This window comes from Tamandua tetradactyla, chromosome 23 (genome assembly GCF_023851605.1).
Source record: "Tamandua tetradactyla isolate mTamTet1 chromosome 23, mTamTet1.pri, whole genome shotgun sequence".
Classification (NCBI taxonomy): domain Eukaryota; kingdom Metazoa; phylum Chordata; class Mammalia; order Pilosa; family Myrmecophagidae; genus Tamandua; species Tamandua tetradactyla.
Window position 1 is genome coordinate 56,476,081 of NC_135349.1, and position 24,654 is coordinate 56,500,734.

General features: G+C 46.0%; 1 protein-coding gene and 1 pseudogene across 3 annotated transcripts in view; one reads left to right on the forward strand and one right to left on the reverse strand.

Moving 5' to 3' along the window:
• The first annotated feature begins 370 nt into the window (after positions 1-370).
• LOC143667726 (lipase maturation factor 1-like) overlaps positions 371-24,654 on the forward strand; it is a 117,090-nt gene continuing 92,806 nt past the window's right edge. For all 3 annotated transcript variants that reach the window (XM_077142279.1, XM_077142278.1, XM_077142277.1), the window contains exons 1-2: positions 371-3,573; positions 4,260-4,408. In XM_077142279.1, coding sequence (XP_076998394.1) covers positions 4,397-4,408 — 12 coding nt within the window. In that variant the 5' untranslated portion in view covers positions 371-3,573; positions 4,260-4,396. The remainder of the gene's footprint in view (positions 3,574-4,259; positions 4,409-24,654) is intronic.
• LOC143667727 (cyclin-dependent kinase 2-associated protein 1 pseudogene) lies at positions 20,210-20,503 on the reverse strand (annotated as a pseudogene).

Sequence of the window (24,654 nt, forward strand, 5' to 3'; positions counted from 1 at the left end):
GGGAGGGACAGAGCAGCAGGAAGGGCTGTGCCCAGTTGCAGCTGCCGAGGACATGCTGCATCCTAGCTGGGGAAGCACACGTTTCTCCAACCCCAGCCCAAACAGGGCAGACGACAGAGCAGAGGGCGCGAGGCTGGGGGTCACACACTGTGTCCCCCGAGTGTGGTCTCCGACTCCCCACCCGGGCCCTCCCCAGGATGGGGTTCCTCTGGGAGGCAGCAGGCCGTGGCTGGGGAGCCAGGCATGCACCACCCAGGCCCACGGTCCTGAGCACTGTCTTCTTGGCGGCTGGGAGGGTTGGAAGTCTGTCACAACTGGAGATGCCCTTAACTCCACTTTGATATAGGCAGCTTCCAAAAGTGATGTGCTTTTCAGTTTTATCAGATGTGAAAGCTAGTAGCCCCAGAAATGAAGGTTCCAGAAAAAGGACACACACCTGTGTGAAACATTGTGTGGTTCTGCCTGTTCGGGGCCAGCACTCCGTGACCTCCTCGAGAGGCTGAGAGGCACGAAGCATGGTGCCGTCTGGAGTGCACGTCAACCCAAATTGGTAAATAGGACTTCGTACAACAAATGAAGGAGAAAATTATCTTTATCCCCAAAAAAGGGATCCATGCAGAGAGTGTAAAGACATAGGTTTTCTAATGGGTAGGACTTTGTTTATGTAGCAAGTTTTTTTAACTGCTGAAAAGCCCCTAGTGAAATGGATGGAGGAAAGAAATGATATCTGCTCAGTTTGTCCTCCTTCCCTTAAGAAAAAATGTTTTCCTTCTCTGCCTGCGGCGGCGGTGTGCAGAGGGTCCTTGGCCAGTGCGGTCTCTGAAGCTCGCTGGCACCTGGGCCCCCGAGCAGACGCTGGCCACCGGGGGCTGTGTCCCTGGCAGCGCCGTGTTATTTATTTTTCCTGGGGATGCATCCTCCGCCACGCCAAAGGGAGAACAAAGCACCCCTTGTCCGTGCGGCACAGCTGCTGAAATCTGACCATATCCAAGCCAAGAAAACAGAGGCAGGTGGGTCGGCCGGCGACCCTTTCCTCCCCAGCAATGTCAGCCCGATGGCCGCAGGGCCTCGGCAGCTGGCAGAACTGGAGTGGAGGGCTGGGACTCCGCTGGTGCAACCCGAGCGTCTCTGGCCTCCAGTCTCTGCCTCCCTGGACCCGGCAGGATGAGGTGCCCATTGCGCTTGGAAGGCAGGAGGCCCCGTGTCCCTGCACACCCCATGCTCCTAAGGGTGGCAGAATGCTTGCCTGTCCCCACCCCACCTATCACCCCCGCCTCTCCCTTCTGCATGTCTGTCTCACTTTGGTTGGTGTCTTTCAAGTCACGTCAAGACTCTACCATCACCCTGTGAGCTGTCATCACAGCTCAGAGGCCAGCTCTGCAGGACCCTGTGTCCAGAGCCCCAGGTCAGTGGTGTGACTGTCAGGAGCCAGCCCCTCTCCCTTGGCAGTACCAAGGGGCTGCTGTGAGCTTACAGCAGATTGTGAGTGTGCACAGGGCCGGATTTCACATGTTGGAGCCGAGCAGCTGTCTCCCAAACTACAGCAAGGGGACTGGGGGCTTCCTAGCATCCCGGGATGGACGTTAGGGCCCCTTGTGCCATGGCTCACAGGCAACCTCGTGTAGGCCCCTTGGGGCAGCCCCACTGCTCAGGTCGGTGCACATCTGTGGGATGCAGCCTCGGCTCATAGTTCCGGAGTTTTCTCAGCTGCACAGTAGAGGAGGGGAGGGGAGCAGCTAACTCTGTGGGCTTTCTCAGAAGTCACAGACACGTTCATGGGAGTCACGGCCACCTACATGGAAGTCATAGCCACCTACACAGAAGTCTCAGCTACCTACACGGGAGTCACAGACACCTTCATGGGAGTCACAGCCATCTACATGGGAGTCACGGACACCTACACAGAAATCTCAGCTACCTACAAGGGAATCACACAAACCTTCATGGGAGTCACGGACACCTACACGGGAGTCACAGACACCTTCACGGGAGTCATGGATGCCTACACAGGAGTCACACACACCTTCATGGGAGTCATAGCCATCTACATGGGAGTCTCACACACCTACACAGGAGTCACGGCCACCTTCACGGGAGTCACAGGCGCCTACACGGGAGTCACGGGCGCCTTCATGGGAGTCACGGCTGCCTTCACGGGAGTCCTGGCTACCTAGCAAGTCACACACAGTCGTGCTTATCAGGTGCTTCCATGTTCTGCACTTTTTTGCTTATAAATTATATAAATTCTCACACAGAGACCAAGGGAAATGCTGCCAGATTTAATGGAAGTTATCTCTAAAGATAAAATTAGAGAAATATTATGTAAGAAGCACAGTCCTTTTCTTGGCTGCAACGGGAGGGGAATTGGAGGGAGCTACAAAGGAAGACCCCCTCCCCCATCATTATGCGGGGGAGGGTGCGCCCCTCCACCTGTCATGGTGGATTTGTCTGCCTGAAACTGAACACACGACACAATCCCAGAGCGTCCTGCTTTCCCTCGTGGCAGTCACAGGAGAGCCAGAGGCGTGCAGGGGCAGCTGGCAGCTCCAGGTCCCAGTGTCCCAGCGCCTCCAGGGTGGACACCACAGGGGCTGGGGAGCTCCCGGCGGGCACTTGGGGTGTAGGTGGGCCCACAGCCACTTGCTGGGGCCTCCGCAAGTGCCCTCAAGTGGGGTGCTGTTGCCACTCCCTGCCTCAGCTGACCACTCTGTGTCTGAGTATTTTCCTCTTGTGAACAGTGGTCTCAGTGCCTCCCCAGCATGGCTGCTTGGCTCCCACCCCAGCCACAGCCCTGCACCATCTCGGCCTCTTTCTGCACCCAGAATCATCTCCAGGTGGCCACACACAGTCCCCCGCACAGGTGTGCTGCGAGTGACACGCAGCTGAGACAGGCGAGCTCTGAGGATGTGACACTGGAGGGCCCCCTCTCCCCAGAAGATGTCTGCCCAGTGGCCATCGGGTCCTGGATCCCAGATGTGCCCCCAGCACCCATCGGGCCTCTTCCGTTGACCAGATTTTTGGAACATCGAGTACTGGCCTGTCCTAAACGCAGACTCCCACAGGCCACTGAGCATCGTCCTGAGGGCTGGGCTGGGCCGCTTCATGCCCCTTGTCCTGCCCCTCCTCGTTCTTGCCTGCGGCACAGGAGGACATTGATTGATTCATTTAAAACACAAACACACAAGCACCTGAGTTCCTGCTGTGTCCCCGTGCTGACCCTCACCCCGAGCAGAGCCCCAGGTGCTAGTGGGGGGCAGGGTGAGCACCCGGAGAACCAGCCTGGGGCCCCGGCTCCCTCTGTCCATGCAGGGAGGGCTGCCCACTTGGGCAGGTGGAGCCACAGGAGGGCTGATGGGTGCAGGCTCATTGGGCTTCTCCCTTGAGGGCAGATGGGCTGAGTGGGCCCTGCTTTCAGAACCTGCTGTTGGCCCTCTGCCTCCCCGGCCTGTTTCCATACGGGGTGTCTTCGTTTCCTAGGCTGCTTCAACCATGAAGGGCATTGGTTTTAACAGTGGAAATTGATTCGGGTACACTTGGAGGCTGAGAAAAGATCCAGATCAAGGAGTCACCAAGGTGCTGCCTCCTTCGACCGGCGCGTGGTGGTGTCTGCAGTACTTTCCTTTCTCTTCCGGGTCTCGCTGCTTTCAGCCTCTTGCTCCTTGGCTTTCTCCCTCTCCCTGTCGCATCCGCTTATAAAGGCCTCCAGTAAGAGGAGTAGGCCGCTCCTGAGTGGGCTGGGCCACGCCCTAACGGAAGCACCTCCAGAGGCCCTCCCTGCATGGCTCGCATCTGCAGGACTGGAGTAGGTCTAAGAACATGTTTATCCGGGGCTCACACAGCTCCAAGCCATGGAAGACTGCTTTTCAGGGGATAATCTAGAGTTAGAATTTACACATAAACCTGGTGAATAGAAAAACATTTCCAGATAGTTTGTTGGCAGCATGACATTCAGATTTACTACTCTGGTACCAGTTGGTACAGTGGCATTCAGATTTATTACTCTGGTACCAGCCAGGGGCAATGGCTGGACCAGCTAAGGGTGCAGGAGGGCCCCCTGCCTCAGAGCTAGGAGTCCTGAAAATAAGTTCCTGGTTTCCTATGGAGATCTGCATGGACTTTTCCAACTTAAAATGTGTAGCCGAGTTGAGCCTCTTGCGTACAGCTTTGGTCCTGCCTCAAGAGCTGTTTAAGCCAAATTGAACCTTGGGAAGTTGTTTTCCTTGCTAACCTGACCCTTTCTCTCACTGTCATTCTTTTAGGATGGGAATCCCAACTTCTGGAAACAGGATTCCTGGGGATCTTTTTATGCCCTTTCTGGACTCTGTCTCTGTTACCCATACACACCCCAACGTCCCGGATTGTCATATGGGGATTTCGTTGGCTGATTTTCAGAATCATGCTCGGAGCAGTAAGTAGAGCTTTTATTTGTGATACTTGGGGGGAAAAGTCTTAAGAAGCACCTATTGGCCTTGCTGAGCCGGGCTAGCTCTGGGTGTGGGGGGATGTGGAAGCTGCCTTCCCTTCTTTCCTGTCCTGGAAATGCTCAGCCCCACTGCCTGTATGCTAGGTGGCACCTTCCCCTGCCTCTTCCTGTGATGCCAACTGGCCTCATTTGAATACTTGAAACTCAGCTGCCTCTAATGGACCATTTCATGGTCATTTCTGTGGGGAACCGCTGCAGAATCTTTGAACTCATCTCCCAAGGAGACTCACAGAGGAAGGAGCATTTGCTTTCAACACCAGCCCTTCACCATGGTTTTTGGACTATCTGAAAAGAATGTAAGATTAAATTTAAATTATCAATGTAATTTAATATTGTAGACAATTTGCTAAATACAGTAAAGTGCAAAGAAGAATGTAAGTAAAGCCCTTAATTCGCATATCTAGAAAAAGGGCTCCTGCTGCTGTTTTTTCTGTGCCTGTTGAATCTGTTCTTCTAAACGCCTGTGTCATTTGGTTTTGGTATGTCTTATAAAATTCTCGTCTTTTCAGATTTCGGATTTTAGTCCTCCTGGACTTATTTATCAGGCCAGTGTGATCCATCTTACCTATTTTTCACCTGGCCCAGGGATGACCTATTTTTTCCCCTCTTCATCATATACTTTCTTGCTCTGCCCCTGCAGACTGAGTTTTGTCTGCTTCTTCCTTCTATACCACATTTGCAGGTGTATGTCCTGTTGCTGATTTTACTAATGGTTATTACCTAAGTTTTTCAAAAGCATCATTTGAACTTTTAAATCAAGAATGAAGTGGCACCTTTGACTTCTGACTCTATTAAACAGAAAACTTAGCAGCTTTTACTCTCTCTTCCTCATGCCCTTTGTTAATAAGATCTTCATTTTATACTAGAATTATGAAATAGTCATTTTGACATTGGAAACCTTGCCATACAGATATAAATGTATTTTTATGCTGAGTTTGCAGTCATAGTTACAACCATTTTTATATTTAACTATTTTGACTGGCTTCATTGTTTCCCTAAATTTTTTCCATTTTCATGTCCTCACTCTTGAGTTCTTAGTTGGATTCATCTTTCACACTCCTTCTTATCAAAATCGGTTGGTAACCTCTCTCACTGTCCGGTCTCAGACGCTGCAGAGGAGTCTGGGGTTGAACTGATTTTTGTGACTTTAAAAGTCAGTACTTTTTTTCTGTCAGTATTTGTAATTCTGAATGCTGACCATCAGGTCCTCCTGGGCCCAGGACGCTGTGTAGCCTGTGGCCTGTCTCCCTCTCCTCTTCCCTGTTCCCTCCTTTCCCTCCTTCCCTCTTCCTATCTTTCTCTCCCATTATACTTCTTTCTGTTCTCCACTCCTCTCTCCAACCCCTCCACTGTTACTGTCTCACCAGGTGCATGCTGTTGAAAGATTCTTTAAGGAAGTGAGATGGGTGCTGTTTTCTCCTATTGGAGATTTTGTGTCACTTCTTCATTTGTCCAGCCAGTGTCTCCCATCATACATGTGCCAGCCATGGGGCTAATGAGCAGCACCCCCATCACCAGGAACTGGTGTTCTGGAAGGACAGACGTACCAAGAAGTAGCACAAGGCACTGAGTGCTGGTTGAAGCCTGTTCAGAGTGCTGGGACATTGGGGTATGGACTGATGGGTATTGGGTGCCTGGTAAGATGCCCCTGGAGCCCAGGGAGCTAGAGGCCACAGAAGGAGCCTTTTTGGGGTAATCAGTAGGGCAGTGCTCCCTGAAGTTGTTGGGATAGATGAAAGGAAGAAGCACGGAAAACAGTGCTACAAAACACCTGTGAATTCTGGGATAGAAGGGACCAACAGAGAAGCAGCCAGCCAGAGACCAAGTCAGGGTTCAAGGGGGAGATGCACTGGGAAAGGAAGGGGGGCACAGAGGCACTTCTGGTTGTTGTCTAACAGTTTATTGCTGCTGATTTAGCCCTTCTCCTGTCAGTGGGCATTCTTATTAGCTTTTAGTGAGCTGTGGTACACAGTCCTGCAGTGAGCATTCCGGTGTATGTCCTGCTGCATGACGTGTGCACATTTCTTAGGTCCTGTGTCTGGGCCCAGAGTGGCTCAGCCATATGGATGGGTATGTTTAACTCTATTCTGTAATGCCACACAATTTCCAAAGAGGCCATTCCAATTTACTCTCCCCACCAGAAGCACATCCTTATCAATATTTGTCATGTTTAGCCAGTGGTGAGTAGGTTGTGTTCTTGCATTGGAGGTATTTTGCATTTCTCTGATGACTGACGTTGATTTCCATTTCATATTGGCAGTTGGGTTTTCTCTTTTGAGACGTTCATGTTCAGGGCCATTCCCCATTCTTTATTGTGTTGCCTATCTTTTCCTTATTAATATTATAGGTGGTGTAACAAACCCAAATAAGTTAAATGCAAAGAAGTTCACAAACAGATACATCATAGTGAAAATGCTGAAAGTCAAAGACAAGGAAAAATTCTTGAAAGCAGCAAGAAAAAAAATAATATGTCACTTACAAGGGAACCCCAATGAGATTAACTACTGACTTCTCAACAGAATAATGAAGGGCACCAGGCAGTGGGAAGACATCCAGAGTGTTCAAAGAAAAAACAAATGTCAGTCAAAAATCCTATAACCAGCAAAGCTATCATTCAAAAATGAAGGAGAAATAAAGGCATTTGCAGTTAAGCACAAACTGAGAGAATTTGTTGCTAGCAGTCCCACCTTATAAGAAATAGTAAATGAAATTCTTAAGGATGAAAGCATGAACAAACATAGAGGGCTGGTAAAGGTATTATGTAATTATAAAAGAGACTATAAATATATAATATATTATTGGGACTATAACATATGGAAATGTACTATAAATGTAATATGTGCCAAAAACAGCACAAAGAGGTGGCTAGGAGAATAACTATAACGAGTTAAGGAAATGAAGACAGATGGTAATGTAATAATTATAGCAATATATTGTTGGGTTTTTAACACTAGTAGATGTAATATGTTTAAGCATAATACCTCAAAAATGGATAACGTTTCTATATGTTATTGGAATTAAGCTAGTATAGTCTGAAGCTCAGTCTGATGAATTAAGGCATACATGGTAAACCCTAGACTGACTAATAAAAAAACTAAAAATTATAGTGAATTGTCATTAATGAAATTGAAATGCTACATTAAAAAATATTCACTCAATGCAAAAGAAAGCAGTAAACTAGGAATGGGGGAAAAAGACAACATAAGACAGAAAATAAAAAGTAAAATGATACACTAAATTCAACTATATCAAATAATATCAAGTCAATTTAAAACCAATCAAAGAACAGACATTGTTAGATTGGATTTTTAAAACAAATTTTTAGTCCAAGCATATGCTACTAATAAGAGACACATTTTAGATTCAAAGACACAAATAGTGTGAAAGTAAAAGGATGGAAAAAGATATATCATGCAGTAGCAACTATAAGAAAGCTGGAATGGTAATACCAAAATGAAACAAAAAATGGATTTTAAAACAATTGTTAACTAAAGACAAAGACATTTTAATAATGATGAAACAGTCTATCAGGAAGATAGAACAATTATAAACATATATGCACCTAATAACAAAACATGAAACAAAATCTGACAGAAATGAAGGAAGAAATACCCTAATAAGAACGGTTGGCAATTTCAGTACAGTACTTTTCCATAATCGCAGAACTAGTAGACAGGAGACCAACAAGGAAACAGAAGGCTTGTGCCGCCTACCAGCCATCTAAACATAACAAGTACCTAATAGAGCTCTCCATCTACAGCAGAACAGTCGTTCTTCTCCAGTGCACATGGAACATCCTCCATTATAGACCATGTGAAGTCATAAAACAAACCTTAGTGTATTTCAAAGGGTAAAAATAATGCAGAGTATGTTCACTGACCACAAGGTCCAGCAAGATAGCCGGAAACAAGATCAGTTCATAAAAGTCTGATATATTTCTGTACAGTTGCAGTGAAAAATTGGAAAATGGAATTAAAACAATTCCATTCAAAGAAACGTCAAAAGAGTATAATGTGGGTGGTTTGGTTTAGAATGCTCGCCTTCCATGCGGGAGACCCGGGTTTGATTCCCGGACCATGCACCCACCCACCCCCCAAAAAAGAATATAATACTTAGCAATAAATTTAATAAAACAAGTGCAAAGCTTACACTGTGAAAATTATGAAAAGTTGTTAAAATTATTGCATCCCATGTTCATGGTTTGGAATACTCAACATAGTACAGACGACACTCCCAAAACTGAGCGGAACTTCAACAAAGTTTCTGTCAGAATCTCTGCTGACTTCTCTGCAGACATCAACATGCTAACTTTAAACTTCCTATGAATTGAAAGGGAGTCAGAATAGCCAAAATACTCCTGAAAAAGAGTGTAAGCAGGCCATTTTCCACAGCCATTTAGAGTTGCCCAGTGCACAGGGACCTTCACCTTCACCGCAGGACCTCGCTGCCGACACTTGTGTCCTCCTCAGCCTCAGGTGAGTTCCTCCAGGCATGATGGTCACGTTGCTCATGGTAAAGGATCCAATTCAGGGCCACCTGGTACACTCCACTGCCGTCTTCCTGAAGTCTACTTTAGCCTAGAGCACTTCCTCAGCCTGGAGCTCCCTCAACCCAGAGCGGTTCCTCGGCCCGGAGCTTCCTTCGACCGGGAGCGGTTCCTCGGCCTGGAGCACCCTCAGCCTGGAGGTTCCTTGGCCTGGACTTTTGTGCACTGGGAGGATTTTCAGTCTCTCCCCGTCTGTAGGAACGTAGATGCTTTTGCTTGCCTGAAGTTGCCTCGTGATGAAATTCTGGTCCTGCACCTTGGGCCAGATGACCCCAAAAGGGATACTGGCTTCTTTCCACTGCCCCGTTGCGCCAGCCATGCTTCCCCTCCACCCATTCCTGGGGTGGTGTTGGGTTGATGACTTGGATCAGGCGGTGTCCGCCAGGCTTCTCCCCACCCTGGGACTCCTGTTCACCACGTATTCGGTCGGTGCTTTGGGGCGAGGGTGTTTAGAATCATGCAGTGGCACCATCTGTCACCAGCACATTCCCACCTTCCAGTATATGTGTGCACATCTGCATGGACTCAGGCTCTTTCTCTCTCGTGTGCTGTGCTGTGTTGATGCTGTTGTTTTATCGCTCAGCTCCACTTTCCTGATCTGGGAGGTGGCCCTATCCTGTCGCCTGCACCCCACATTTAGTCTGCTCCCCTCGTGGGCTTTGTGAACATCTGCTCCAGAGGGAAGGGACGTGCTGGTTCTTGAGTAAGGCCGAGGCTTCCTGGGGGCTGGGCTGGTCCTGACCCTCAGGATGGACTGGTCCACAGCTCGCAGTCACCATGTCCCTATGGCGCACTCAGCATCTAGCCACAGGAAGCCCCCTCAGGAAAGAGCTTCTGCACCAAGGAAGTCCCTCAGACTTCCCACACTGAGGAGGGTCATCCCTGGGTGTGAGTTAAGGGCCTCTGTGCCCTCTGGGACCAAGGGCGTGGCTCCCTGCTGGGTCCCTCGTGCCTGTGTCTGAAAACTCTGCTGCAGCTCCAGCTGCATGGAGCGGGGAGCGGCCAGGGGTTGCTGGCCATTATCACTCCATGTGGAGATTCAGATAGTGCATATGGGGATGGCAGGTCACAGGGGCACAACTGATACCGTGGCTCTGGGAGTGCCGGCAGATCATGACCGTTCTCTGGATCTTTGTTGGTCCTACCATGTGAACGCATAATCTGAAAGCCCACCTGAGCTCAGAGCCCACTCCTGTATGCCTTGAATTTCCTCTGTTGATATCTGGGCAGCTTCCTGCCCAGTGTAGGGCCTTCTGTGCTTTGTTAGCTCAGCTGTGCCTGTGATTACGTGAGCCAGGGGCTTCCAGGGAGTGCAGAAGAGTTCTCAGGCCTGGGGCCAGGCGTGGGCTGCCACATCCACTCACGTGGGCGGTGAGCAGCTGTCCCAGCTGCTTGACTACGGGCTATAGGGCTTCCCCAGCTGCGGACTCTGACCAGGTCAGGCATGCGAGAGGCCGTGGCGTCCCAGAAGGAGGGAGAGTGCCAGGTGGGGCACGGCTGAAACCTGTGTGGAAGCCAGTGTATTTGGCAACGATTCTGGCAAGTTTGAGTAGCTACAGAAATTTGGACACCATGCTGGGATGGGATCCTGGTGGTCAGTCATGTGCCTGAGCTCCCCAAGAAAGTGGAGCACCCTCTCAAAATTCAGCTCTCCATTTAAATAGAAAGATAGAAGTAGGTTCATGGTTCCTTTTTCTGAAACATTGAAACAGTTACTTGTCTGTAGTCACTGTACAGATGTTCTTAGCAGATTTCTCTTCCTTATCCATCTCTAGAACTTAATTTTAGATCCTTCCCTTAGCTGGTTTTAATAAGCATAAAAATGTATGAAGTGTTTGCAAAGGACTTGATGTGAGAACCCTGTTAAGATGGCAGTTCTTTAGGGCAGTGTGAAGCTGGTAGCTCTGGATAAAGAACTGTCAGGCTGTTTTATGGAAGGTTCATGGTGCCAAAAGTTGAACAAACTCCCACAATACCTGACAAATGCAGTGAATTATCAGCATATTCTGAAGTACCTTTTGTGGCATTTTGATTGATTGTTAGAGCCATCTGGATAAAAAATTACCAGGTGCACTGAAAGGTGTAATTACTTGATTTAGTCTGTGTGTTGGATATTATTAACCTTCCTTCAGTGGAAACCACAGCCATGGAGCAGGCTTCATAAAAAGGAACGACAGGACCAAAATGTCTGTCCATTGATGAGGTGGGAGAAAGCCACAGCCGATGCTGGTGAGGAGTTCAGAGTGCTCTGTGGATGCTGCTGCAGATGTGGGAGCAACCCTCTGCTCTGGGCTCTTCTCTTCTGTGGCCTGGGCCAGAAGTGGGGCCACAAAACCAGCTCAGAGACCAGCTGCTTGTGTTTTTGTTGTCTGGCAGTATTTCAAATGCCCCTGAAAATAAGATTGGTTCCTTTAGGGCTGAGGGCTTCCCACACCTGTTCACTGAGCAGAAAGAATGGGTTAGGGCCTTTGACCCACCGCAGGCCTCGTTCTCCTCCCTGGAGCCCAAAGTGGACTGTCATGCTGCCACACCCAACCTTATGCACTCATATATATATATAGACACTTAATGTGCAAACCCCCTGTGGGCCTTGGTGGAGTAGCAGTTACCCTCCTCTCTGTAAGCAGCTGGGAAACTGGGCACGATGTAGGACACAGTTGTTTTCAGGCCTCAGACAGCCAACAGTGCAGGGCTCTGATCACGAAGGGGAGTGTGCAAAGCGAGCCTCTTGGTCACTGTGGCTTTCTGCATGGTGGCATGCCCCGTCTGCAGCTCGGGAGGCGGGGGTCAAGCAGAGAAGGGGGAGCTTGCCAAGCTGAGGAAGGAGAGTTTGGTTGAAGGGCTCCAGGGTCTCCCAGTTCCAAATTCTCTTGGGGTTTGGGGAGCAGGTTACAGATAGGGGCTATAGTCTTTGGCTGTAGCATGAAACTCTGAGAAGTGTCAGAGAACAGCTGCTGGGCTCGTGTGAGTTGAACTGTGATTGGAGAGATTGCTGGGAGAGGGAGGTGCTGCAGGCAGCCAGAAGGAAGGGGTCTGGCTGCCCACACAGGTGTCCATCTGAGCCACAGCACCTTAAGGTTTAAAACAAAACCTCAAATACGTCTGCAAGTAAACTGCCTGCCAAAACAAAACTCTACACTTTTTTAAAGAAAACAAAATCCAGACCTGAAAGTATCAACTGTAAGCCACATATGATAAAAATTACTAGATAAATGAAGAAGCAAGAAAATGTGAACTATACTCAGGAAAGGCAGCCAGGAGAAGTCACAGAGAAGATTGAGATCTTGGATTAGCAGAAGGGCTTTAAAAAATTATTGTTGATATATCTAAGAATTTAAAGGAAAGTATGGACATAATGAGTGAACACTTGGGGACTCATAGTAACTACATATATAAACATCAAATGGAAATAGTGAAACTGAAAACGCATCGCAGGTGGTTTTGAAATGTATCTGGAAGTTCTTTGACGCATCTTCCTTTAACGGTGATGCCTCACTGCTGACCCCTTGCCTGGAGGCTACACAGTACAGCTTATGGACAGAATGTGCTGAGGTGGTGCGGCTCGGATTCCGAGGTGAGGCCATGCAGGGCATTCCCTGCTGCATTGCTCTCTTGTGTTACTTGCCCTGGAGAACCCACCCGCTGGACCTGGAACACACGGAAGCAGCTGGGGGTGAGACCATAAAGGGCATCACCTGCCGCCTTGTTCTCTTGTGCTACTTTCCCTGGAGAACCCACCCGCTGTGCCTGGAACACACAGAAGCAGCCCGGGGTGAGGCCACGTGGAGAGGAATGGAGGCCACTGTCAGTACCAGTTCACCAGACACGCATGGGAACCAGCTGGGAACAGGGCCTCCAGTGCCAGGCATGCTTTCCCAGGTCTGCTGCCTGCTGGTACCTCACAGCCACCTCACTGGAGTCCCATGGCCAGCACCCCTCTGCCACCCATTCCTGATTCCTAACACACAGAAGCCAGTATAGAGTGCACTTTTATATCCTAACTTTGTGGAAATTTGTTATGCTGTAATACATAACAAATACAGAGTATCTAAAACAAAAAACTCTGTGTGTTCTTAAGAGCAGAAGAAAAGGTCAGTAAACTTGAAATCAGGGAATTATATCCAAACTGAAATACAGAGAGTATAAACACTGAGAAGAAAACCAGCAGAGCTTTTGTCCCAGGGGACAATATCGAGTTGTATAATTGATGTGTAATTGGAGTTGTAGAAGGAGAGGGGAGCAAGATTAGAGTAGAAGAATATTTAAAGAAATAATGTCCAAAATTTCCCAGAAGTGATGAAAAACAATGAACAGATCCAAGAAGTGCAACAAATCTCCAGCAGGGAAAATTAAAGAAAATTGAACTTAGATACGTCATATTTTCATGGCTGAAACCCAAAATAAAGAGCACATCTTAAAAGCAGCCCAATAAAAAAGGCACAGTGTGTGCATCCATCCAGACAAGTCCTTGTCGGTGGGGCAGTGCAGCCCAGAGCACTCGCAGCAGTGTCGTCCAGTGCGCTGTGGGCCCAGGCACCCGGCATTCTGGGCAGGAGGCTCTTTCACAACAGAAGGTGATGTTCAGATATGCAAAAGCAGAAAAAATTCCTCACAGCAGACGTATGCTGTTCTAGTTTGCTAGCTGCTGGAATGCAACACACCAGAAATGGATTGGCTTTTAATAAAAGGGGATTTATTTTGTTAGTTCTTCAGGGAAAAGGCAGATAACTTTCCACTGAGGTTCTTTCTTACGTGGAAGGCACAGGATGGTCTCTGCTGGTCATCTCTCCAGACCCCTGGGTTTCAACAACTTTCCCCGGGGTGACTTCTTTCTGCATCTCCAAAGGCCTGGGCTGAGCTGCGAGTGCTGAGATGAGGAATGCCGAGCTGCTTAGGCTGTGCTACGTTGCGGTCTCTCATTTAAGCACCAGCCAATTAAGTCAAACGTCCTTCATTGCAGCAGACACGCCTCCTAGCCGACTGCAGATACAAGTCAGCAACAGATGAGGTTCACGTACCATTGGCTCATGTCCGCAGCAACAAAACTAGGTACGCTCACCTGGCCAAGTTGACAACTGAATCTAACTACCACATATGCTTAAGAAATAAAGGGTGAAGGAAAATGATACCAGATAGAAATTGGATCTATATGAAATCAGTAAATAAGTAAGCATAAAATAATTGTCCTTGTTCTTTCATTTCTATAAATGAAATGAAGTTGAGTATGAGTGAATGAAATAGAAAAATAGAATAGAGAAAATCAACTAAACCAAAAGATACAACACACACACATAATAAAAGAGGGAGCATTGCTACAGTCCTACAGACTTTAAATTATGGAAAGGAAATAGATTAAGTGGGGGAAAAAAGCACAATGTGAAATATCTATAGTATGCGACTTTTCATGTGACAGCGCATGGGTTATAAGAAAGGATACATGTGTGTTTTCTCATTCATACAAAAGATACACAAGAAAAACACACCAGAAACTAAGGACATTGGTTTCCTTTGAGGAGTGGATGGAAAGGGGGTGAAAGGAGTGGAGACTGGTGTGAGGAGAGAACACGCTTCCACAGGTCGACCTCCCTGTGTGACTCAGAGATGTTTAAAGTGTCATCTCTCTCTCTCTACCTCCACCCCAGTAAGTGGTTAAAATCAATAAAGATGTGTGAAAACCCAAAATAAAATGCAAACTGGAACAGATTACCCAACTACATTACAAAGGAATAACAGAACCACACTGAATAGTTAATCTGTGTACCTTCAGGAAAGAGTGTTTTTACTGAGAAACATGAGAGTAAAGCAAAAAATAATTGCACACAAATACTAGAATATAGTTAGTTAATTCGCTTCCTAAGGGGTATGTGTTAGCAATTCTAAAATAATGTGGACAAGAGAATATGAACACACAAGCAAACATATTGTAAATAACAAGGGCCAGGTTTCTTATTTTCAAGAGGAGGAATCTACAGGTACAGAAAGGGGAAGTGATAGAAGGAACCCCGTGGCAGGGTACTGGAATCACAAATACTGGGATGAGCTCATGAGTTATTCGTACATTATCCTCCTCCCCATTGTTATTATTATGTTGTATTATAAATAAGTGAATGAATGAATGAATGGCTGGATGGATGAATGCATATGAATAAACGAATTCACTCACACGTTGATTCCTTTTAGATAGCGTGGTGTTTGGAGTGGTGTACCCCAGAAAAGCATGTTCTCCCGCCATTCCTGTGGGTTTGAGCCCACTGTAGACAGGACTTTGTGATGAAGTGACTTCAGGTCAGGTGTGGCCCACCTGAATCAGGAGGGGACGTCATCCTATTATTGGAGCCCTTACAGAGAAGGCCACAGAGAGAGATGCCTTGAGGAGCAGCCAGGAGCTGGATGTCAGTGGAACTCAAAGGAGAAAGGAGAAGACAACTCCACTGGGCAGTATCATGTGACAGAAAAGCCAAGGACCCTCGAAGATGGCCAGCTGGCCGAAAGGTGCCAACCCTGGGAGGAAGCAAGCCTAGACACTGTTGTTAAGTTGACCCATTGCATTGCAATTGTTATAGCAGCCAGGAAACTAGAGATATTGATGATACACAGACAGTCAGAGAGAGATGTGTGTATGTGCTGGACTGGTATATACTCATGTTTCCAAGCTCTACCCACTGAGAGGACTTAGAAGCAATGACTTTCCCATAGCTGTGAGCATGCCTAGATTTCAGAATGGTCTCCAAACACCATTCTCCAATAAAAGAATTCAGAGCCCCTTAGAGGAGTGCTTGATACTAAGGCTAGGGCAAAGAAATTCCCAGATAAGCCTGGAGCACCTTGTGGCAGCAGAAAATAAAGACTGCAAACCAGGAAGAGGACTGTCCAAAGGCACAGCAGCCTGTCTGAAGGGCTCCAAAGGTCCGAGCAGGTAGTGATATCTGTGCTCCATAGCGCAGGGTGTGTGTTAGTGAACACGAGCTGATGAAAGTACATGCCTAATTTAGTAAACAAGTGGGAGATGGGAGATGGTTCTTTGTTACAGAGTAATTCCAATTAAGAAATGTAGCAGGTAAGCCTACTTAAAATTAGGTCTAAGAGTCACCTCCAAGAGAATCTCTTTTGTTGCTCAGATGTGGCCTTTCTCTGTCTCTCAGCCAACAGGACAAGCAAACTCACCACCCTCCCCCTGTCTACGTGGGACATGACTCCCAGGGGTATGGACCTTCCTTCCTGGCAACGTGGGGCAGAAATCCTAGAATGAGCTGAAACTCAGCATCAAGGGATTGAGAAATCCTTTTCGACCAAAAGGGGGAAGAGAGAAATGAGACAAAATAAAGTGCCAATGGCTGAGAGATTCCAAACAGAGTCAAGAGGTTATCCTGGAGGTTATTCTTACATTAAATAGATATCACCTTTTTATTTAAGGGTAATGGAGAGGCTAGAGGAAACTGCCTGAAAATGTAGAGCTGTGCTCCAGTAGCCATGTTTCTTGAAGATGATTGTGTAATGATACAGCTTTCACAGTGTGACTGTGTGATTATGAAAACCTTGCGTCTGATGCTTCTTTTATCTACCTTATGGACAGATGAGTAAAACATATGGATTAAAAATAAATAAATAATAGGAGGAACGAATGTTAAAATAAATTTAGTAGATTGGAAAAAAAAAAAAAAGAAATGTAGCAGGAATGAGGGAAATAGAAAATCTGCACTATGCGAAGTCCATAGTAATCATTGTTTTAGGCAAGAAACACCTTGGAGGCTAAGATTATTAGGTGCAAGTTTGACGAGATGCAAGACATTTGCACAGTCTCAAAATATTTCCCTGAAGATATTTACAACAGGGAAATAAAAGCTTTTTAATAGGGAAACCTGGCACTTTATGTAATCAAGGTTAACTTCATCAGAAATAAGACATATTGACTTGTACCCCTTCATATGGTACACCAAGAAAGGCACATCACTTGTATTCTTGCAGAAATAAAAATTATAAAAGGCACAGCATTAATCTAATCATGAAAAAAACACTGGAAGGACCTTAATTTAGGGATAAATATTCTTTAAAATAACTGTGCTGGTTTGATACTTTATGTACCACAGAAAAGCCATGTTCTTTTAATCCAGTCTCGTGGGGGCAGACCTGTTGTTTGGGGTGGGACCTTTTAATTAAATTGTTTCCATGGAGATATGGCCCACCCATTGAAGGTAGGTCTTAATCCATTTACCGGAGTCCTTTAAAAGAGCTCACTCAGGGCCAAGAGGAGCCAAACAGAAGTACCCCAGGTGCTAAGCAAGGACTCACAGAAATAGCCAGAACCTGGAGAGAGCCAAGGGAAGCTAAGAGATGAAATCCAGCCTTTGCCCCAGAGAAGCTAAGTGAGGGATGCTTGGAGAAACAACCGCTGGAATCAGAAGCTGGGACAATGAACCAGGAGCAAGGAACTCAGATGCCAGCCACGTGCCTTCCCAGCTGAGAGAGGGGTCCTGGATGCCCGCTGCCTTTCCTCCAAGAAGGTGTCCTCTTGTTGGTGCCTTAATTTGGACGTTTTCGTGGCCTTAGAGTTGTAGATTATGACTTAATAAATCCTTTTTATAAAAGCCAGTCCATTTCAAGTATGTCATATTCCAGCAGCTTTAGCAAACTGTAACAATAACTGATGCATTCTCAAAGGTAAACGTTCTGTCTGATGTACAGCTGAAGACTGAGGAGCTGTCAGATTGGAGGAGACTTAAGGGACTTGACAGCTGAATGCGTGAAGCCCTGGACTGGATCCCGGTACAGGAAAGGGGTGTCAGTGGAGAAAGTGGTGAAATTCAAATAAGATCAGTAGTTTAATGAGTGACAGATATACAAGAACTCTATACCACCTTTACAGCTTTTCTGTAAGTCTGAGATATCTGAAAAACAAATAGTTGAAGGCAAATATTATAGGCAACTTTATGAACACAAATTAGACAATTTGGATGAAGTGGTTAAATTCCTTCAAAGACATAGATTACCAAAACGACAGGAGAAGAAGCTGAATAGCTGAATCGTCCTGTAAATTGAACTCAAGAAACAAACTGGCACTTCCTCACTAAGGAAACTCCAGGCCCGAAAGGCTTCCCCGAGGAGCTTTATCTAAAATATCTAAGGAAGAGATGATACCAATCCTGTACAAACTCGTTCAGAAAACAGAGCAGAGGGAACCCTCCCCAACATATTTTTGTGAGCTCACCTAATTCAGGGACTTTCCAGACAGGAAAATTACAGAGCAATATCCTTCAAGAACATAGACCAAAAAATCCCCAAGGAAATAACAGCAAATTGAGTCAAGCAGTACATAGAAACATAGTGTGTCAAGATTAAATGGGATTTTTCCCAAGGATGCAAGATTGGTTCACCATTAAAGAATTAATTTAATTCACCAAATTAATGTAAAGAATAAATTAATTCACCAGATTAAAAGAGAAAGATACAAAATCCTTTATCAACTCAATAGATGTAGAAAAGCATTAGACAAAGTTAAACAGTCATTCATGATTAACAAAAAAATTCTCAGCACAGCTTATGTTGTACTTGATGAAGGATTGAACAAAACTTTTCCCATAAGCCTGGGAGCAAGGCAAGGATGTCCACTCATTGCTTCACTTTGACAGTGATTTTGAGACCCTAGCTTGCACAATAAAAAAGAAATAAAAGCCATGGAGGTTGGAAAGGAAGAAGTGAAACATTTGCCTTCAGATAAAATGATCATGTGTGTACAAGATCACCAGGGCTCCCAGTACTAATAAGTGAATATAACCAGGTTGCAGGATTCTTCAAGGTCAATACACAAAAATCAGTTGCATTTCTGTATACTAGCAAAACCTGTTGGGAAATAAGATTTTAAAGTACAGCACTTATAACAATACCTAAAAACATAAAATGCTTAGGAAATTTCAACAAAAGAAGTGCAACACTTGTACTCTGAAAGCTACAAAATGTGCTGAGAAAAATTGAAGACAATAGAAAGATATCCAGATTCATGAATCAAACATCTAAAAATTAGTAAACTCAAATTGATCTATAGATTTAATGCAACTCCAAACATAAACTCAGATGCTTTTTTGTTTTTTTTTTTGTAATAAATTGACAAACTGATTCTTAGATTTGATGGAAATGCTAAGGACCTAGAAGAGCCAAAAATAATTTTGACTAAGAATAAAGTTCCAGGTATCACGCTGCTTGATTTCAAGACTGCCTGTAAAACTCTAGTACCTGATAGTATGGGGTCGGCATGAGGACGGAGAGCAAGTTACAGCCCAGAAATAGGTCCACGCTGAAATCACGGTCAGATGTGACTGGACAAATGCACCAGGTCAACTCGATGGAGAAGGAGCATCTTCAACAAAATAGTGCTTGAAAACCTGGATATCCGTACAGGGAGAAAATGAGCCCCAACCTGCCGTCACACCGTACACACAGATTAATTACGAGATGGATTATGGCTCAAGCATAAAAGCTGAAACTTTTCTTTTTTTTAATGAAAATAAGCTTTATTACATCAAATAATACATACAAAGAGGCAAACAGTTTTAGACATTTTTTCCAGAAATTTTGATCATCTTACAGGAAACACAGAACTGAAATCTACATACAATTTTAGTATAAAAATTTTCAGGGGTCCTTGTTAGGTATGATAGGTTGCTCTTTCTTCTGTATTTATAACTTGTACACATTTTAATTGACTTCAAAGCACAAATAGTCATGCCAGTGCTTAAGCACAAGAGAAGTTATTTTAAACAGAATCTACACTGTATTGCCAAACTTGGAACTGGCTACTCAGCAAAGCATGCTGTCAGTAAGTTGTATTAGTTTATGAAAAGGAACAAAGAACAATGTAGGTAATATAAGTTTATTTAAAAAAGAAGATGAAAGCAAGATATTGGTATCTTGAAGTCACACTATAGTTTGAGGATAGGTGATTTTTCCATATATATATTTTTTTAATCAATGCTTAATGGAAAAAAAACCTGGGTACTTCCTAACTATTTAAAACACAAATCCTAATCAATTGCAAACTCTCTTCTCAAGCTTAAAGTCTAGATTCAGAGCCTAGTGAACCATTGGAGGGAAACAGGGAGAAATAAAAACAAACTTAACATTTTGAAAACAAGAGTTTCATCTGAACAGGGGAGAGGAACTGTAACTTCTCATCTTGTAAAAAGATGGAAAGCCTTCAGAGTTAACAAGGCAGCTAGGATCTGGCATTCTGTTCTGTTTCAGCCAGGCTTTCTCGAACCCGTCCTCTGGTGCGAATGATGCCTCGTTTTAGGTTCTCCATGGCAATCTTGCTCCCCAGGTCGCGGGGCTCATCTCTTTTCCCAAGTCTTCAGTGCCTTGGGATATTTGCTTTGGGGTACCTGGCTGTTCCCAGTTCCCTGGGCATTAGCCAAGGGAGGGCGGCTGTGGTCACTCAGCAGCTGGAGCTAGTGGGAGGACGCTGCCATGCTGGTGGAACAAGAGTGGACACTTCCAGTGTGCTGAGGTCCAGCAGGCATGTGCATGTTCAGATTCAGTTTGGGAGACGTCCCTGGAGGGGACGGCAGCAAGAAGGCAGTGCCATGTCCCTGCGCCCCTCTGTGCACCCGCCGGGCTCGCGCACACTTTCTGTTGTTGACAGCTCTAGCTGCACCGCAGATATGGCCGTCTGAAACTGTTCTTGAAGGTAACCTAGGAGATTATTTTTGTAAGCTTGGGATTGGCAAAGATTGACTAGACAAGGTACAGAACACATTAACTATAAAAGAAAACAATGGATAAACTGGGCTTCATCAAAATTAAAATCTTCTGTTTCTCAAAAGACACCATTAAGGAGTTGGCAAGTCACAGGGTGGAAGAGCACGCCCACAGCACCACTCCATCTGACAAGGGCTGTGTGTCGGATGCATCAAGGCCTCCTAATACTCAGCCACAGAAACCAACAGCCATTAGACAGACGGGAAAAAGGTTTCAGCAGACGCTTTACGAAGGAGGCATGCGAACGGTTATATAAGCATAGGGCAGGGAGCTCAGCCTGGTGGCTCAGGGAGATGCAGTCAGCCCACAGCATGACACCACTGCACACCCACAGAAGGCAGGAATCCATAGACTGACTAAACCAAGCACTGCCAAGGGGGTGGAGCAGAGCTGCTCTGCTGCGGTGCTCGTAGGCACGTAAATGCCACAGCTGTTTTGGAAAAACAAACCCTGGTGTGGCTTGCACCCTGAACCCCAGTGTGGACATGCCCAAGCCTTGGCCCACATTCTGGTGAGTGCAGGCTGGCCCATTCTAAATGGTTCTCACCAAAACGCTGCTCCAGGGGAGGGGTGGGTCTCGGTCCAGTGCATGCGGTCGCGATGCTGGATGTCAGCAGAACCCAGAGGAGAGGAGGAAAGAGAAGATGCCACCATGTGCGTGGCCTCATTGCCAACAACCAAGGATTGCCAGCAGCCAGCTCCAGATGTCAGCCTTGGGGAGGAAGCATCGCCAGGCGGACACCTCAGTTTGGGGCTTCTCCTGGCCTCAGACTATGAACTGGTAAATTCCCATTGCTTAAGCCAACTCTTGTATGGAATTTGTTTTAGTAGCTGGGAAACTAAAACAGGTAGTTACTTAAAAAGTAACTTTACACTTAAGCCTTAAAACCCAGTATTTCCACCGCAAGAGAAATGAAAGCCTATGTTTACGAAAGGGTTTTTACACAAACACTCATAGCAACTTTATCTGCACTAGCCAAGAACTGGAAACAGCCCCAACCATCAGCAGAACAGACAAGCAGACTGTGGGATTCACTCAGCAGTGCGTAGGGTTGGACCAGACAGGAACCACAGCTGCATCTCAGCAACATCGTGCTCACAGAAAGGCCAGGTACAAGAGTGCACTGATGCCTTTTCCGTGAGCTCTGGGAAATGCAAAGCAGTGGGTAAGGACTGGCTGTGGGCTGGGGTTTGGGCCGGGAGCTTATGGGGTGACAGGGATGCTCACCTGTGGTGAGGGTCCTCTTTAGTGAAGCACCTCTGAGGCCCCCTGAGGTCTGCGTGCTGTTGGAAGCTTTATATTTGGCCAGTGAAACAGTAAAGACGGCTGTTTTCGCTTGCCCTGGTGGAGACAGATAATCCCGCTGAGCCAGCACTTCCCTGGTTCGCACCAGGTACGAACCATGCATCTTTTTTTTTTAAATTTATTTATTAATTAAAAAATTAAGAAACAAAATAAAACATCAACATACATAATCAATAATTCACAATATTTTATAATGTCACCTTCTGTGTGAGACTAAAGCAAAAAATGTTTATTTGTTAGAAAATTTATATTTTGACTAGTGCATTTCCTAATATAACTTATGTAGATAGTTTGATTGAATGCCGTAAGTACTTGGAATCTCAGGTAGGACATGAGATTTTGCTGGTTTGTCCAGAGTGATTCGATCACTGAGTGGAAAAGTATTTGCAAAGTCCCCTTCGGGGAATGGTGAGAGTGGGGAGAAATTCAACTTCCCCAAGGTGAATTCTTGATATTCTCACAAGCAGTGTGGACAACCAAAGCTATAGGCTGAGTCCCCAGTCTTGGGGTTTGTTCATATGAAACTTAACCCCACAAAGGATAGGTCAAGTCTACTTAAAATTTAGGCCTAAGAGTCACCCCCAAGAGAGCCTCTTTTGTTGCTCAGATGTGGCCTCTCTCTCCAGCCAACACGATGAGCAGTCTCACCACCCTCCCCCTCTCTGCGTGGGACATGACTCCCAGGGGTGTGGATCTTCCTGGCAACGTGGGACAGAAATCCTAGAATGAGCTGAGACTCAGCATCAAGGGATTGAGAAAACCCCTAGAATGAGCTGAGACCCAGCATCAAGGGATTGAGAAAACCTTCTCAACCAAAAGGGGGAAGAGGGAAATGAGACAAAGTGTCAATGGCTGAGAGATTCCAAACAGAGTCAAGAGGTTATCCTGGAGGTTATTCTTATGCATCAAGTAGATATCACCTTGTTATTCAAGATGTAGTGGAGAGGCTGGAGGGAACTGCCTGAAAATGTAGTGCTGTGTTCCAGTAGCCATGTTTCTTGAGGATGATTGAATAATGATATAGCTGTCACAATGTGACTGTGATTGTGAAAACCTTGTGTCTGATGCTCCTTTTATCTACCTTGTCAACAAAGGAGTAGAACATATGGAATAAAAATAAATACTAGGGGGAACAAATGCTAAAATAAATTTAGTTTGAAATGCTAGTGATCAATGAAAGCGAGGGGTAAGGGGTATGGTAGGTATAATCTTTTTTTTTTCTTTCCTGTGTTCGTTTTATTTCTTTTTCTATTGTCTTTTTATTTCTTTTTCTGAATTAATGCAAATGTTCTAAGAAATGATGAATATGCAACTAAGTGATGATATTGTGAATTACTAATTATGTATGTTTTATTTTCTTTATTTTTAATTAATAAATTTGAAAATTATTAATTATTAATAATTTTAAAAATTATTAAAATTAATAAATTTGAAAATTATTAATTAAAATTAAGAAGCAAAATAAAATATCAACATACATAATCAGTAATTCACAATATCATCACTTAGTTGCATATTCATCATTTTTTAGAACATTTGCATCAATTCAGAAAAAGAAATAAAATGAACACAGGAAAGAAAAAAAAAGATTATACCTATCATACCCCTTACCCCTCGCTTTCATTGATCACTAGCACGAACCATGCATCTTAAAGCCCTGCAGAGACCATCAGTGCAGCCAAATCCTGCAGCTCCGGGATCAAGAAGCCACAGGAAGCTAGCTGCGCGAAGGTCAGCAGCTTCCTGCCTGTCACTCTGTGCTCTGCAAGCTGGGGCCGTGTGGCAGAGTAGGTGAAAATGCTTGGTTTTCCTTCCTTGCATTACTGGTGCATACTGAGGAACATGGAGTGTCCAGCTCAAGGCTCTCGCCTGCAGACCAGAGGGCCAGTCCGGTGGCCCTGTGAAACATGGGACTTGCTGAGGAGGGGTGGCTGGCAGTGCTCCTTCCCCAGCCGCAGCTGCTTTGGGTCTTGACTGCACTCACTGAAAGGCTGGCTGAGCCTCAGCTCATGTCAGCTGCAGTGCTGGCCTTGGTCCAGTTCCTTCTCAGGGGACCTAGAGGCAGCAGGAGGTGGCTGCACTTAGCTCTTCCCCAGGACAGCTGGAGTTTTGCAGGGGCTGCAGGGCAGGGCAGGGGGCAGTCAGGGAAAGGAATGGACACCCAGTCCCCCAGCTAAGGCCCAGGCCCTGCCGCCATCCACAAGGACCACAGCATGTGCCTTTCCGCCGTTCTGCTCTGGAGCTCTGGGTTCTAGTCCCCATACCTGAAGGGACTGGAATCTGAACAAGCCTCAGCATGTTTCCCTAAATGCCCACTGCTGAGCTCCAGGCCTGGCTTGGGAGTGTTTTCAGGTCACTCATCATGCATTCCGCTTCTCGAGGCCCAGCTGAAACCCTCGTGGGGTTGCACAGTTCTGAGGTGGGCAAAGTAAGCAGGCTGTTTCCCTGTCTTCCTGCTGCAGGTTGGTGGGATGGTACAAGCAGCTTTTAGTTTAAGACCCAGAAGATGGCCTTAGACTTCCTTCCTCAGAAAACAGCTGTAGGTCTGCTCGTGATATCTGCAAATGCACA